General features: G+C 35.1%; 1 protein-coding gene across 1 annotated transcript in view; it reads left to right on the top strand.

Moving 5' to 3' along the window:
- LOC140154902 (glypican-5-like) overlaps positions 1–12,534 on the top strand; it is a 99,753-nt gene extending 87,219 nt beyond the window's left edge. The window contains exons 5-7 of the mRNA XM_072177561.1: positions 6,277–6,415; positions 8,050–8,230; positions 11,587–12,534. Coding sequence (XP_072033662.1) covers positions 6,277–6,415; positions 8,050–8,230; positions 11,587–11,795 — 529 coding nt within the window. The 3' untranslated portion in view covers positions 11,796–12,534. The remainder of the gene's footprint in view (positions 1–6,276; positions 6,416–8,049; positions 8,231–11,586) is intronic.
- The last annotated feature ends 2,087 nt before the right edge of the window (positions 12,535–14,621 follow it).

The following is a 14,621-nucleotide window of genomic DNA, read 5'->3' as shown; positions in this document are numbered from 1 at the left end:
AGATTTATTAAATGTTGGGTAAAAAACATTTTAATAACATTCATAAAATATTTTTGAAAATGTGATACAAAACATTCTAACAGAATGTTATTTAACTGTTGACAAAATATTTTCAATTCCTATACTTCTTACGGAGTGCAATTTAATAGCACACTTGTCAGCCCGCGTTAACATTTCCAGAAATTCAAATTGTAGCACGCCTGTTCTTTTCAAAACTCAACCCCTGCTATACGGCACTCGAATCCACATCAGGGAAATGATCGCGTAGTGAGTGCGTTTCTTGTAAGTTTGGTTCTGAGGCAATGAGATTTCCTTATTGGTCAAATACCAATTACTTGTCGCTCAGTGATGGAGTATTCATTTTAACACTTTGAGCCAAACAGACTGATACATACATTAATGATATAAGTGCTGGAATGAAATAGCAAGTATCTTTATTTTGATTTTACCTCATATTTTTTTCAGCTCAAAATTAAAAGGTACATATAAATATAAAATAAATGTATGTAAATTTCTCTGGAGAGGTTTTCTCTTGAGAAGTTGGGCCACATTTGATGTATTGGAACGGTACCCTTTTGGTCCGTATTTTATTGCATAAGCTGAAGTTAAATCCAATTCTGGATTACAAATAAATGGAGATAGTCCTGACAGATATGCCTAGCAAAACTTTTGAGTAAAGTGTGCCTTATTTCATCTGGCGTAAAAAATTACAATATAGCACAACTGCTTTCAGGCTCCGTCACCTTTAATATAGTTTACTATCCTATGCATCATTCAAGTTTGTGAGGGCCACAGACTGTAGCTAGTTACAATAATTGCTTTTAAGGGAGCCATGTCTACTTTGGTTCTGATCTCAGTATAGGTGGCTAACACCATAACTCATATGTCTGGGACATGAATGATATTCCCCTGAGGGGGAATATGTTGTTTGCAATATGATAACCTGAATTCAACAGCTAGTAATCAGACCATTACCTTCATACATGTGTGTACATTTAAAAATAATATATTTGAAAGTACCTCTGACCGCAGTTATATTTTTGCATCAAGAGCAGTGATTTAAAGTGCTTCAGTAGCTGGGGATCTCATAGAAAAAAAGACATCATGTAGGCCATGGATTCACAATAGGCAGCCCCAAAACATTGTTTTACCTGGCTCCATTCCATCATAAATCTGGATGATACCAAGTTTTAGATACACAATGTAGGTGGGTATAAGTGATTAAGTTCACAGGCTGTCAGATGTACTACTCATCACTAAGAGATACCTGGTATCACACTCCAGATGCTCATCACTAGCAGATCATACCTGGTATCACACTCCAGATGAACTTAATGCAGAGCTATTGGCAGGAGTGAGGTAGATATTTGCAGGAGAATGCACCACAAGAGTCATTGCATGTAATATTGGGAAACAAAATTATGGTGTAGTTAAGAAATTGTAACATTTACCACTATGGCCCAAGACACACCTTATAAACCAACTAGCCTCATTCAGGAATGCATCTCTATACCGGCACAGAACCCTAGTCAACCTACACTGCAGCCAGGATCAGCTGCATGCCTGACTTTGTACTGGTAGACTGGAACAATTAGCAGTAAGTCCTTTGCCCAGGGGAATTTCAAACTACCTCAATTTTTCCATGTGGGGCTTGAACCTTTGAGCGAACTACATGGAATACCTGTGAAGCAGAGAAGTGAAATAAATTGAAAAATTTCATGAACATGGTTAGAAAAATGGCTGTTGTCCTTAATCAGGCTCCGTTACCGTCTCCCTATCTGATGACTTGTGTAATGTTTACGCCACACTTTTTTATAAAAGTCAAATTTTGGCCCATTTTTTAAGGTTTTTTAAACCCCAAATGTTCACACTAGGTACTTCAGTAAATGTTTAAGTACTGTATTAAGTGACTCACAGCTCTTTCAAAGATAGACGTGCAAGTTATATTTGAACAGATAACTCCCCTAATTTAACTCACCATTCTTAAGTTCTCCTTATCCCACTCTTCAATTTGTTCCTATACCAGCCCAAATACCTGCATGTTTTGACCCCCTTTTTGAATAGTAAAGAGGTGACATACCTTGCATCTTCTAGCAGTAGATAATTCATAAATAATCCAATCTCACCTGTTGTACAGCTGAAAACATGAGTTGCTCAAGATTTGGCTCATTTGTAATGTGCCCTGCACCAGGTGTATCCAATTTTATATGGTTACTGAACCAATTTGAACCTATAAATCTGATCTGAAATTAGGACGGTGTCAATGAGGCATTCTGTCTTAACTGTTTCAATATTCTTGAAACTGTGGATTGATTATAGAATATATTAGGCCTATATTAATGCGTCCACATTTTTTATAAAATGTGTTTTGAAAGACATTGAGAAATTCATTTTATTTTACGAGGTAGAATGGTACATAACATTGGTATTAGAATGTATAGTTCTTTGGATACCAACAATAATTTATAACCAGATGCTTTTTTACCTCGTGCCTGGAGAAACTTTGTAGTTGCCTGCTCCGCAGTCAAATGAAATGAATGAATTCACAGTACAACATCTAACTCTAAATATTGATTAGCATGAACATGAGGGGCATCAGTATCTTAATATACATTCAACTATCACTATATTCACTCATGTATCAAGTATGTCACAAAGAGGAAATGTTTTAAAAACAGTTGTTTAAAAGTTGTAACAGTTGTTTAAACAGCATTTGTTTCTCTGTGGACATCCCAAATGTTTACAAAAACATGATATTGAATATAAACATTTGTGTCACATCACCTGCAGCTTTGATGAATGAAACTGGTAACACTGTGTGATAGGAGTGACAGCTAGAAATATAATGACAATTTATAGTATTCCTGACTGAGATAATACTTTGATATTTTATATGATAAAAGCCAAAGGTTTGGAAAATTGCCAGCCTGTATTAAAGTAATATTGTAACATTTCCATGGAAAATAGATGTAATTTTTGCCCCATGAAATAGCTTTAAATGTTAGTAAAGTAGGTAAGGCTACGCATCCTGTACAAGAACAATTAAACACAATGGGGAACACTTGCTACAAGAGAAAACTGAATATAATTACTAAGAAAGAAAGAACAGTTTACCAACCCAAAGTGTTACAATTAAACAAGACAACAAATAAACACAAATCCGAAACGGCACACAAAAAAGCATGGGATTAGAACCCACAACCTTCTGATTACCAGACGGACGCTCTATCCATTAAGCTACCAGCTCCCACAAATTTAAAATGTTAGTTTTCACATTGACGTATCACATATGCCTGTTCTAATTTTGAGCTGAACAAATGAGATAAAACAAGACAAAAATTGCTATTTAATTCCAGCACCTATTTTGCAATTGTATACTCATCGGTTTATCCATCTGTCATGACCCCGGGTCATGACTGACATAGATCGGTTTGGTGTGTGTTGTGAACATCCAGTACCATATTATGTACAGTGTTACTGCGTACGCATTCGACTCATATTTCGATCATAAAAACACCTTAATATTAAGACATTTGATTCAAAATCTCATATTTTGTCACAAATGCAGCACCTCAAGACATGGTTTTGCAGGGTATGTTTGTTCATTAAAGTACATCACAATTGTGTTAAAAGCAGAAATTTGAAGAAACTTGAGGGCATCCTCCAATTTTGCTTGAATAGAATCAATCTTTAGGAGAGATAGTAGAGTGGGTTGAATGCCTGCACTGCCAAATATGGTCCTCAAAATCCACTACATTGATGCTCAGATCCTTGAAATCCTCTATGAAAATACAACATGTATAATATTGAATTTTCACCTGCTCTACTGTAATTTAACATTCTAATGACGTTAATATGAATAATTGAAATGTACAGATGTAACTAATAGGCCATTACAGTCACGTTGATATGGTGATATTAAAACCTAGCCTTTTATGTTTGGCGACATGAAAGATATTAATACACACACTACAATGATACACATGCACACAGTTAAGCCACAATTCATGAGTGTTCTTGTAAGGGGGAGATTATTAAGAAGATTATTATGAGATTTTGTAGATAAGTGTAGTTCATCAGAGCTAAAAGGAAACTTTAGCCAATTCTAAGGGGAACTCTACTTATTTAGTAAAAATGCAACCATTTAAAGGGCCATATTGTGTACATTTCAAAGTACTGATACAGATTCTGGAGCAGTCTGATAACAAATAATTTCTCTTATCTGAAAATATGTAAGAAACACCCATTTTGTCAGGGTTTACATCATCTTATAAGCATATTTATAATCTCCATTTACATGACTGGTATTCATTATGTGGTTGTTGATAAAAACAATTCAGATGATTCTAAAATCAAATTGAACCCTAACTAATCCTGTGCTTTTTTTGGTGGTGAACGGAAAGGAATGAAGGAAGAAATAAAGATAGAAGATGAACAAAGGAGTTGTTTGTTTCTCTTGGGATTCGAACCCCAGATCTCCTGCGTGCCAAGCACTCGATCGGCGCCTGGTAGCCATGGGTGTTTCGCTGTCCCATTAATAAAATCATACATGTGACTTGGGATGATCCATCATCGCATCACCTGGGATGCATGCACGCACAGTGGCTTCATGCCCAGGCTTCTTGGTGTTTGATTTTGTTGGATCAGGGAAGGTTAGGGTTAAGATCCATTTAAATGCACTTCTATGAAGCTCACATTATAGTCAGCTGCTGCACGTCTGATTAGCAGTCAGTATGTTGTTGATTATCAGGCAGTATGTTGTATGTAATAGAATACTAATTATTACAACTGTTGACATTTTCAAAATGATCAATTAGAAGCACAATGTATCACTTGATATTTGGTATTTCATGTTGTGTGCATAACATTTTAAGTTTGAATATATGCACAAACCAGATAGCTGCCATGGATCTGCTTTATAGGCGAAATAAGTAATTCTTGATCATGAGCGGATGTCCCGGGCGGATGTACCTTCTGTATCGGCATACTTTTCATAGAATAACCTACCTACATGACAGAGCAACCTACATGACCGAACCTTGACCTTGCCTAGCAATGACTATGTGATTGGTCAATTCAATTCAAAGCTGTGTTTGCGCTGTAAGTGCCGGTGTTTGCATATAGTACGCTCGACGCAAATACCTGCGCGTACTCAAGTTGGCTCTCATGATCAAGAATTAGATATTTTGCCTGTAGCAACTATAGCAACACAGTATAGCTGGTCAGAGAATGTTGCACCCAGGAAGTCACTGCCATAAATTAATATTAGCCCAAACTATATTTTCATGGTATATATTGTATAGCCTATCAGTTTGATGAACCTACAATGAAGTATGCTACAACGCAGCCCAGTGGCGTAGCGTGGGTCATCATATTGGGGGGGGGGGGGGGGGCACAAGCCATTTTTTGGCCATTTTCCTATGGAATTTTTTTAAATTTCAGATCGATTGGGGGGCATGTGCCCCCCTATGACGCTACGCCACTGACGCAGCCATTGTGGCTAATTTTTCCATAAAATAAACTTTTTATAAAGCCTAGCTTTCTTCAATTTTTGATATTTTTGTTGATGAATATTAGATCAATTAAATTTCAATGTCAATTTTTGGTAGCAATTTATCAAAATGGCTACCATTATTACATAATCCTATACGGTAATCAGGTCTACTTTAGACATTCATTGAATCAAAAAAGACCGGCTTGACCGCTTATATAATTATGTTGTATACATTTGTAACAATAATTATAGATATGCCAGCCTGTGCTAAGAAGATAAATGTTTTACCAATTAAATCATTTACATTTAGGAGCGCACAAATTAGCAATATAATTGCTTCAAGAATTGATCCTTATGAGTTGGGAAAATTATAGTTTTTTCTGAGTGAAGTAGTTATAAGTTATATGTATTGCTTATGTTAGTAGATGAAATTTAGCTTTGTAACTGATAAATGAATAATGTATGCCAATTATAAAATAAAATTGGGCAAATATTTCATCAGTTAAATAAATGTGGCAATAGTGTGGGGCATTTTGGAACAATGGTATTCTACAAGCATTTTCTGATACATAATTACATTTAGAAGAAACTTTGTGGTTACTGCAGAGAGACCTGGTACTTAACATACAATAGCACACAAGTCATCACTGCTAACCTTACCTCTCCATGAGCAAATCTCTCCTGTATGCTAATAAAAGGTATCAACTTCACAGAATAATATTAATAATTTCAACTCAAACCAAACCTAATGGATTGTCATTTTTGTTGTGATTTTGTTACAGATATAGTGAAGCCATTGTTGATGATGGATTGGTTGCACAGAGGGCAAGTAATCCTGAAGTTAGCTGGAATGGAAGGGAGCTAGAACTATTACAAGCCATGTCACTAATGGATAAACTACAACATGTCGTACAATCACAGGTAGGTCTGATGTTCAGTGCTCTTTAGTCAAAGCAAAAGATTAGAGATTAGCATTCAAAACAGATTATCAAACATTGTCTGATTTTTTTCTCTATTTATGAAGTTTTGCATCTAACAATTTGTTTTGAGCACAATTTGAGGATGAAACTTGTTAAGCTTTGTTTTAAAATCAGAATCAATGTGTAGCTAATAATATTTACTATCTACTGAAGATATCTGCTATCTACTGAAGATATCTGCTATCTACTGAAGATATCTGCTATCTACTGAAGATACCTGCTATCTACTGAAGATAGGACGAAACTTGTTAAGCTTTGTTTTAAAATCAGAATCAATGTGTAGCTAATAATATTTACTATCTACTGAAGATATCTGCTATCTACTGAAGATATCTGCTATCTACTGAAGATATCTGCTATCTAATGAAGATATCTGCTATCTACTGAAGATATCAACTATCTACTGAAGATATCAACTATCTACTGAAGATATCTGCTATCTACTGAAGATAGGATGAAACTTGTTAAGCTTTGTTTTAAAATCAGAATCAATGTGTAGTTAATATATGCTATCTACTGAAGATAGCATAATAATTACCATGTTAAAATATCATTAACTGAGTGAACATTTCAGACTACATGGTCCATGGGCACTCTCAGTCTTTATTACTTTATAGATCCTTTTCCCCTAAAACAAACACTCAACTTTACAGACGGCCAGACCAGACATGTATTTGGTGTTAGATCTGAAGGGTTGATGTTACTGACGGCACACTATGCAAAAAGCGTGCTATTTCAGGGTGCAGGGTTGAGCACATGTATGATATTATATATGCTGTTATTCTAAATCACAATATCAAGTGATTTAATTCATTGGACCCACAATGGGCCATTCCCGTTGAAATCCATACACCTATGGAAGACAAGCCCTAGAATCTCCTACACATGGAGTCAACTATTCAGGTAACATGGGTAACCCCATTTGAAATTTACACTCCCTGTGTGGAAGATTAAGGTCATATCTCCCATTGAGGATGTATGAATTTCAACTGGAACAGCACAATATTTTTCATTAAAAGACAGTTCTTGTTGTACGGGGATATATATATGGCTGGTGTTATATATAAAAGGTCATTGTACTTAAATTTCCATTTGATTTATCATGAAATTTAGCTTGCTTAATGGTGTGCGACTTTACTAATGGTCTCACTTAACGAAACCAATATGTTTAATGGCATTTGTCTTCACACTTTAATCTATGTGATTCTTAGATCCTATGCAGGGTTATGGCTAGCCCTCCCTATATTGTCATTACGACTATCTTTTTGTTCGTCTTTCTGTCACATCTGTACATGTCAGTATGTTTGTCTGTATGTTTTGCTCTATTTTTATCCGTCTCATATAATTTCTTTCATTTATTATACTTTTTATAACATCTTACTTTCTGCCTCTCTGTTAGTCCTTTCTTGCCTCCCACCTGTTAAAAACCAGCAAACAAGTTTATGTTAACAAAATTGCACTAAAACATGGACATTTTTGTTGGTGAGTTGGCTACGGGCCTGGTATGTTTAGCTGCATCAGTTTATATCAAAGTCTTCTCATATTGAACATAATTAATAATTATTCCTTGTGCAGGAAACATGGGCAAGAAACCAAGCAGACTTCATCCTAAATATGGATCAAGATTTCAGTGGGAGTGGCAGCGGAGATGAGATGGAATGCAGTGGTGATGATGAGGAATGTGAGGGTAGTGGTAGTGATGAGATGACAATGTCAACCATGCCACCAGATAGTAACGAAGACTCAGGAGAAGCACGTAAGTATAGTATAAACATCTCAGCTGGGTGGGTGGGTGTTTGGGTTGGTGGGTTTGGTTCTTGTGTCTTGGTTGGTGTTCCCATGCTACTACTGCCAGAAGTGCTGAAAGTTTGTACCCTATGGTAAATAAGAGTATGGGACTATGAAATGGTGAAAATAACATGAATACAGAACCTCATGTTGTACCTTTTACAGCATATTAATTTGTGGAAATAATTTTTAATACCCTTCACGTGGTTTTGAAACCCCAAATGTGATTCCTTGAAGATGTGCAGTAAATTTGATACTTTGTCCAGGAGTTAACCCTCCCCAAATAATTTGATAATTTTGGTTTCCTAACTCAATACCCCCCTCCAAAAAAAGAAATTCAAATCCCTCTAAATCCATCCCTCCAAAAAAGAAAATTTTCTTTCCCCTAACACCTCCTTAAAATGACCAGAAAACCCTCTTGACAGTTGTTACTAATATTATTTCATAATATTTGGCAAAGAATAGCTAAATTAAAATTTGACCAAATTCAAACATGATGGCTTTAATGTTAACGAGTCACAAATTGGTGAAAACAATGCTGATATATAGGCCTAGATATGAACTGAGATATATAAAGCTCTCAGATTAGTCCTTTTCCTATATAGACCTACACCAAGTACCATGGTCATTGCACTATTTGCATCCATATGTGAAACCTAATAGCTGACAGAATCTAATCAGACTTGTCAAGTTGAGATGTTTTATCATTTGAAAAAAAAATGATAACAATTTTTGGTCTAAAAATCAAACATTGAATCAATTAAAATTTACTTGCTGCCAAAATTGTGTTGCAAATAAATAAAAGAATATGAAAACATAATCGGAAAATAATGAGCATGTTTACTTTATTGACAGCATGACCTTTTACCTATTGCAGTCATTCCTGAAGGAAAAACACAAATAGCATTTGAAAGAATTCATTAAAGGTGTGTGACCCGATTGGCAGCTGCATTCTCCCACTTTACCCAATCAAAATATTTCAGTATCAGGTGAAAGCTCATAATTAGAGGTTAATAACTGCGCATATCGGTTATTTGGAAGGCATTGTGAACAATTTTGTAAACATTTTGCCGTTGGAACCGAGGAATATCCCGAAGGGTGTAGCCCCGAAGGATATTCCGAAGTCCAAAGCAAAATGTTTTGCTTTTTCGCAATGCCCGACATATTACCGATGCAAAGTTATTAACCTCATTCATAACCTGTCACTCTGATCTCTTTACTTTACAAAATAACACTAAATTTTCCTCAAACGTTTGTAACAATAAAATTTGTTTGCATTTTTCCCCTTCCAAAAATCAAACAGGCTAAAACAGAATGACCAATAACAAAAGTGCGTATCACAATCTGTGCAAATATGGTAGCATGCAATCCAAATACGGCAGCCAGTGCGCACACAGTTTCTTCGACGCAAAATACGGTGCTCGCGGGCAATGTTCCAAATAGTTGAGCTGATTTTGTGGAATTATATTGAGAGCATGTAGGCTGAGGATGTTATTGCAAGCTTATAACCAAAATATTATTAACAACTTCAAGATGTAATGACTGATTTGACAGACAGTCTGGCAAAACAGTTTGTCACACTTCCTCTGTTACAATTGTTGTTGAGTATTGATAAGTTTAAATCCGGTAAAAATGTAGAAAAGCATTGATTTTACTTTTCTACTGGTTAATTTATTGACAACTCCCTTAGTAATTTAATCTTGCATTTAGTAAATGAGTGATTGATAAGGTATGAATATGGACGCCCTAGTTTTAGACATATTGCTGGAAGCGTGTGTCAAAAATGGTGTCAGATACACAGAGTTACACAAGCTAATCACATTTTACATCAGTTAGCATCTCATTAGGGGCGTAAAAGAACAAATCCTTCTGAGGCTTAGAAAAAGGAGTTTGATTATATCCAAATCCAAAATGGTCCGAATTTTGTTCAAATAAGAGGGAAAAGACACAAACTGTCATTCTTGCATCTTTTTTTCTGCTTTAAGTTTATTATAGTTGAAAGTAATTTGAAAAACATAAGTTAATTTAAGATTCATTGAATCAACCATCAAACATACCAACTGATATTTATCCATATGTGACAATGTCCTGGTCCAACTGGGGGTCCAACCAACCAGGCCAATGAATTTTGAAAATCAGAAAAAAGGTAAAAGGAAGGTAGTATAGCACAGACCATGGATGCATCAAAGTGATCTGGTAAAACTTTGCAACCCAGTATGATAGGGATGTACTGATGTCAGCAATACAATGAAGCATCCATGGTTACTGTGTACATTGTTGATGATAATAACAACTCAGTTTTCAAAATGATCTCCTTTGAGCTTTCAAAATGATCTCCTTTGAGCCTGGTTGAATCAGATCGTGTCACCCATTGCTTTGTAACACCAGTTAAGTGAAACACAATTCCAGAAGGTTTAGTAACATTGTTATTTCCTCAGTCAGTTGCAGGCCTTCCTGTAAAGGTGTGTTTATTACACTTTGGTAATTCCTGTCCTGAAACTGTGGATTGAGATAAGATAATAGTTCAAGTATGATTCGTACTATTGATTGTTGCATAATAGGCCTATACTATTTTTCACCCGGATGTGGCAGTAATGTCAACTCTTTAGGCGCTTGTGTACACTAGCGTTTTAAGCGAACACTAGCAATTTGAAGCTGCGCTCAATGAAATTCGCACTGACATCACTGTCACATCAGGGTGAAACATGCTGTATGATTGAAAATATAATACAAAATAGTCCCATTCTTTTCTGGAACTGAAAATATTATAATAGACAGTTAATGCAACAACACAAAATAACCTCAAAAGTGTCACAATTTGACTGATTGAGCCTTTTCTGTCATTGAGGGCTCAATTTCCCCCTTAATTGAACCCAAGAAACTGCCAGTTTATATGTTTCTTCTTTCAAACCTATGCTAATTATTTTCTTCAAAACATGATTGAGTGAAAAAAAAAGCTACCCATTTGAGTGACACATCCCGATCAAAACATAAACAAAACTGCCATTTTCATCTACTGATATATAATAGAGGTCCCCATGATCATCATGACCAACACATTTTTCACTCTTCAAAATTCCATACTAATAAATATTGCGCATTTCAAATCTAGTATGTGGACACCCCTTTTCATGTTTCATGATTGCAAATGTTGTTTTTGTGTGTGTGTGGAGTGTGCGTGCAATTCTAAATTTTAATGACACACCTTTGAATTACAAATGGTAAGTATTATATTGACCCAAAGGTTTGCCTCCACAAAGTCACATCATCACCAACCTAGCAATCATCCTCATATCCTGTTTTTATATTTTCATCTATGAACAGGAACCACGCCAGATTCAGATTTCACTTTTGAACCATCAAAACATGACTCTGATGAGGACAATGAAGCCATGGTAACCAAAGCAACAAAAGGGAAAGGCAGTGGCAACATCGGTGAAAAAAATCCTGGCGGTGGTGCTACACAAACGTCAACAGTATCGGCTTCCTTAATCACAATAGCTTTCTTGTTGTCATGGCAACACCTTTTGTAAGAGATCACTTTTAGAGTTTGTTGTTTTTATGTTATTATTTGTAAATTATGACAAAGATAGATTTAATAATGTACAAATTGGGAGATAATGGGGTCTTGAAGCTGTGAAGACCTTTATATTTTGTGTGTTTTATCATAGATCTGACAAAAGGATCAGTGTTTTATATTCTAATTGATTAGTGTTTGTTTTTTTACCTTGCCAAAACACAAGTAAAATAAATGTAGTTAAAAGATGATTGTCCTATATCATGACCCAACTCAGCTTTGTGCTTTTTTGCATAGCTGAAATAATAATGTCCATATAATTCAAATAGGTCCCTACACTGCAAAAAAAAACAGTGTTTAAATATTTTTAAACACTTTTTTATAATCAATTTGTAAATATGTTTAAATGTTAAACATGAAGCCTGTGTTTAGGAGTTAACACATCAGTGTCTTGGAATTTGACAGAAATATGTTTACAAATCGATTACAAAAATGTCTTCAGTCTTTAAACATAGTTTTTGCAGTGTACTAAATTATAATATATGTAATTTATTGCCCTTTGGAATGCAGTGTTGTATTAATTTTTGTTTTATGATTTGTATACACTGAGTATAAATAAAATAATTTTTCATTTTTTGGCATAGACAATTCAAATAATTTATGCACTGCACTAGTCACATTAAATGAAAACATATGAAGGTTTTTACTCGTATGTTTGATAAGTTGTGATTTCTATGTTCAGTGCATCAAAATGTGCATTCTGGGTATGTATTATTATACATATTTACACAGTAACCATGGTAACCAACCACCTAGAGCTTTATGCTATTCCAATTGAAATTCATACACCCCCTAAGGAAGACATGACCTTAATCTCCCACACAGGGGGTATAAACTTCAAATGGAGTCAATTGAAATTCACACCCCTGTATAAAAGTTAAGGTCACGTCTTCCATGGTGTATGGATTTCAATTGGAATAGCCCATATGGCACATACATGTACACAGTGGCAGCACTATACGAGGGGAAAGGGGGCATTTGACCCCCACATTTTACTCCCCCACTTCTGAGTCAAAAAACCCAAAATCACACAAAATTCCACTTTTTGTGGCAATTTTATGCAAAATTGGTTGATTTTGCCCCCTTCCTGAAATTCACTTCCCCCCCCCCCCCCGAAAAATCCCTGGTGCCGCCACTGCATGTACATATAAATTAACATGCACATCGCAGATACACACATGTACACACCCCACCCACACATCTGACTGATATCAAGTAACACTGGTTAACAATATAGTAGCGGAACAAATTTGTAAAAAGGGAAAATACTTAGTAGTCAAAATACAACATGCTTCCAAAACAAGTAGATTTCTCATCATTTTGATTTAGATGCAATATTGTTGCATTTTTATAAAGTACCATTTTGTCATGTAAAAGCTTGTTTTTTTAATTTAATAAATTAATTGCTATAAAGTTTAAGTGGTGAACGCTTGTTGTTAAAAGGTTTGTATATAATTAATGAGAAATGTTACTATAATAACTGTTCTACTTAGGATCTTACTTTCCCCAAGATCTACTTCCAGAAAAATATAACACCATAATTTTTTTGGATTAAAACATATATCTGTTTTGCCAAATGAAACATAGCTAAATCCTAATCCTTTAGCTATAGTTCTAACTGGCAATGAAACTAAGTCAAATTTTAATATTTTTGCAATTTTTCACATAATTCTCAGACTTGGCACAAGTCTAAACATTCAAAATTTTGAGTATGAATTTGCTCATAATTTTAATATTTCATGTTAGGCCTAATTTTGATAATTGGTTTTAAATGATATTAAAAAATGTGTTTTCCGAAAATTAGAATGCATAACCTGAAATTAGAATACAAGTCTTTGGGCTTGATTGTAACAGCATACGAAGAACACCCTAAAATGCATGTGTTTGGCCCTTAATTCCAAATATTGGCAATATATTAAATTGGACTTTATATTGCCAGTTAGAACTAACTAAAGTATTAGGATTTAGCTGGGAATTTAGCTATGTTTCATTTGAATATTTTCGTAATCCAAAAAATTTAGTGCTGTATTTGTCTGGAACGGGGAGTAATGAAACACAAATGGGGGGATTTTGGTTTGTCAGACTTAGGGGACTAAAACTGACTATAGCAACACCACCTTACAGTTAATTATTCATTAATGAATGTATAAATGGGTAATATTGATACCTAAAATGGAATTGATAACAATTCCAGTTTTGTAAACTTAAAGCTTTTAAAGATAAACTGTGATGTATGTAAATAATGTAAACAGTTTTATTATTATGAACTATATTATGCAGCTCCATTGTTTTAAGTATAAACTGTTTGATATATAAATGTACATATTAGCAGATACTGTTGATGGTATATACACATTATTATATATAATATTAATCCGTTTGTGTATTTTTGTAAAGTATCAATCATGTGTTGAATCCAAAGAAATAGGTTGGGGATACTGTAAAGCATGGTATTTTTGCGGCATTAAAATTTCGCATTTTGGAGAGAACCCAGGTTTCTGTGACATGAAATTTTTGTGAATGTGTACATTTCCTTAACCCTAACTGTACCATGTACTACAAAATACTACTTGATATATGCGCTGTTCGTGCGTGCATCCCACGTGGTGTGATGACGCAATCGCCCTAAATGATATATAGGCACGGTTTCGCTGGCCAGCGAAGCCCAAGACCTGTGGCAAGGTGTCGCAGACCGTGTGCTTGGCATGCGAGGGGTCTCAGGTTCGAATCCCACCCAGAGCAAACAACTTCTTTCTTTCTTTTCTCTCTTTATTCCTTCCTT

The sequence above is a fragment of the Amphiura filiformis genome, chromosome 6 (genome assembly GCF_039555335.1).
Source record: "Amphiura filiformis chromosome 6, Afil_fr2py, whole genome shotgun sequence".
NCBI classification, from domain to species: Eukaryota; Metazoa; Echinodermata; class Ophiuroidea; order Amphilepidida; family Amphiuridae; genus Amphiura; species Amphiura filiformis.
This window is presented reverse-complemented; position numbering and strand designations above follow the sequence as displayed.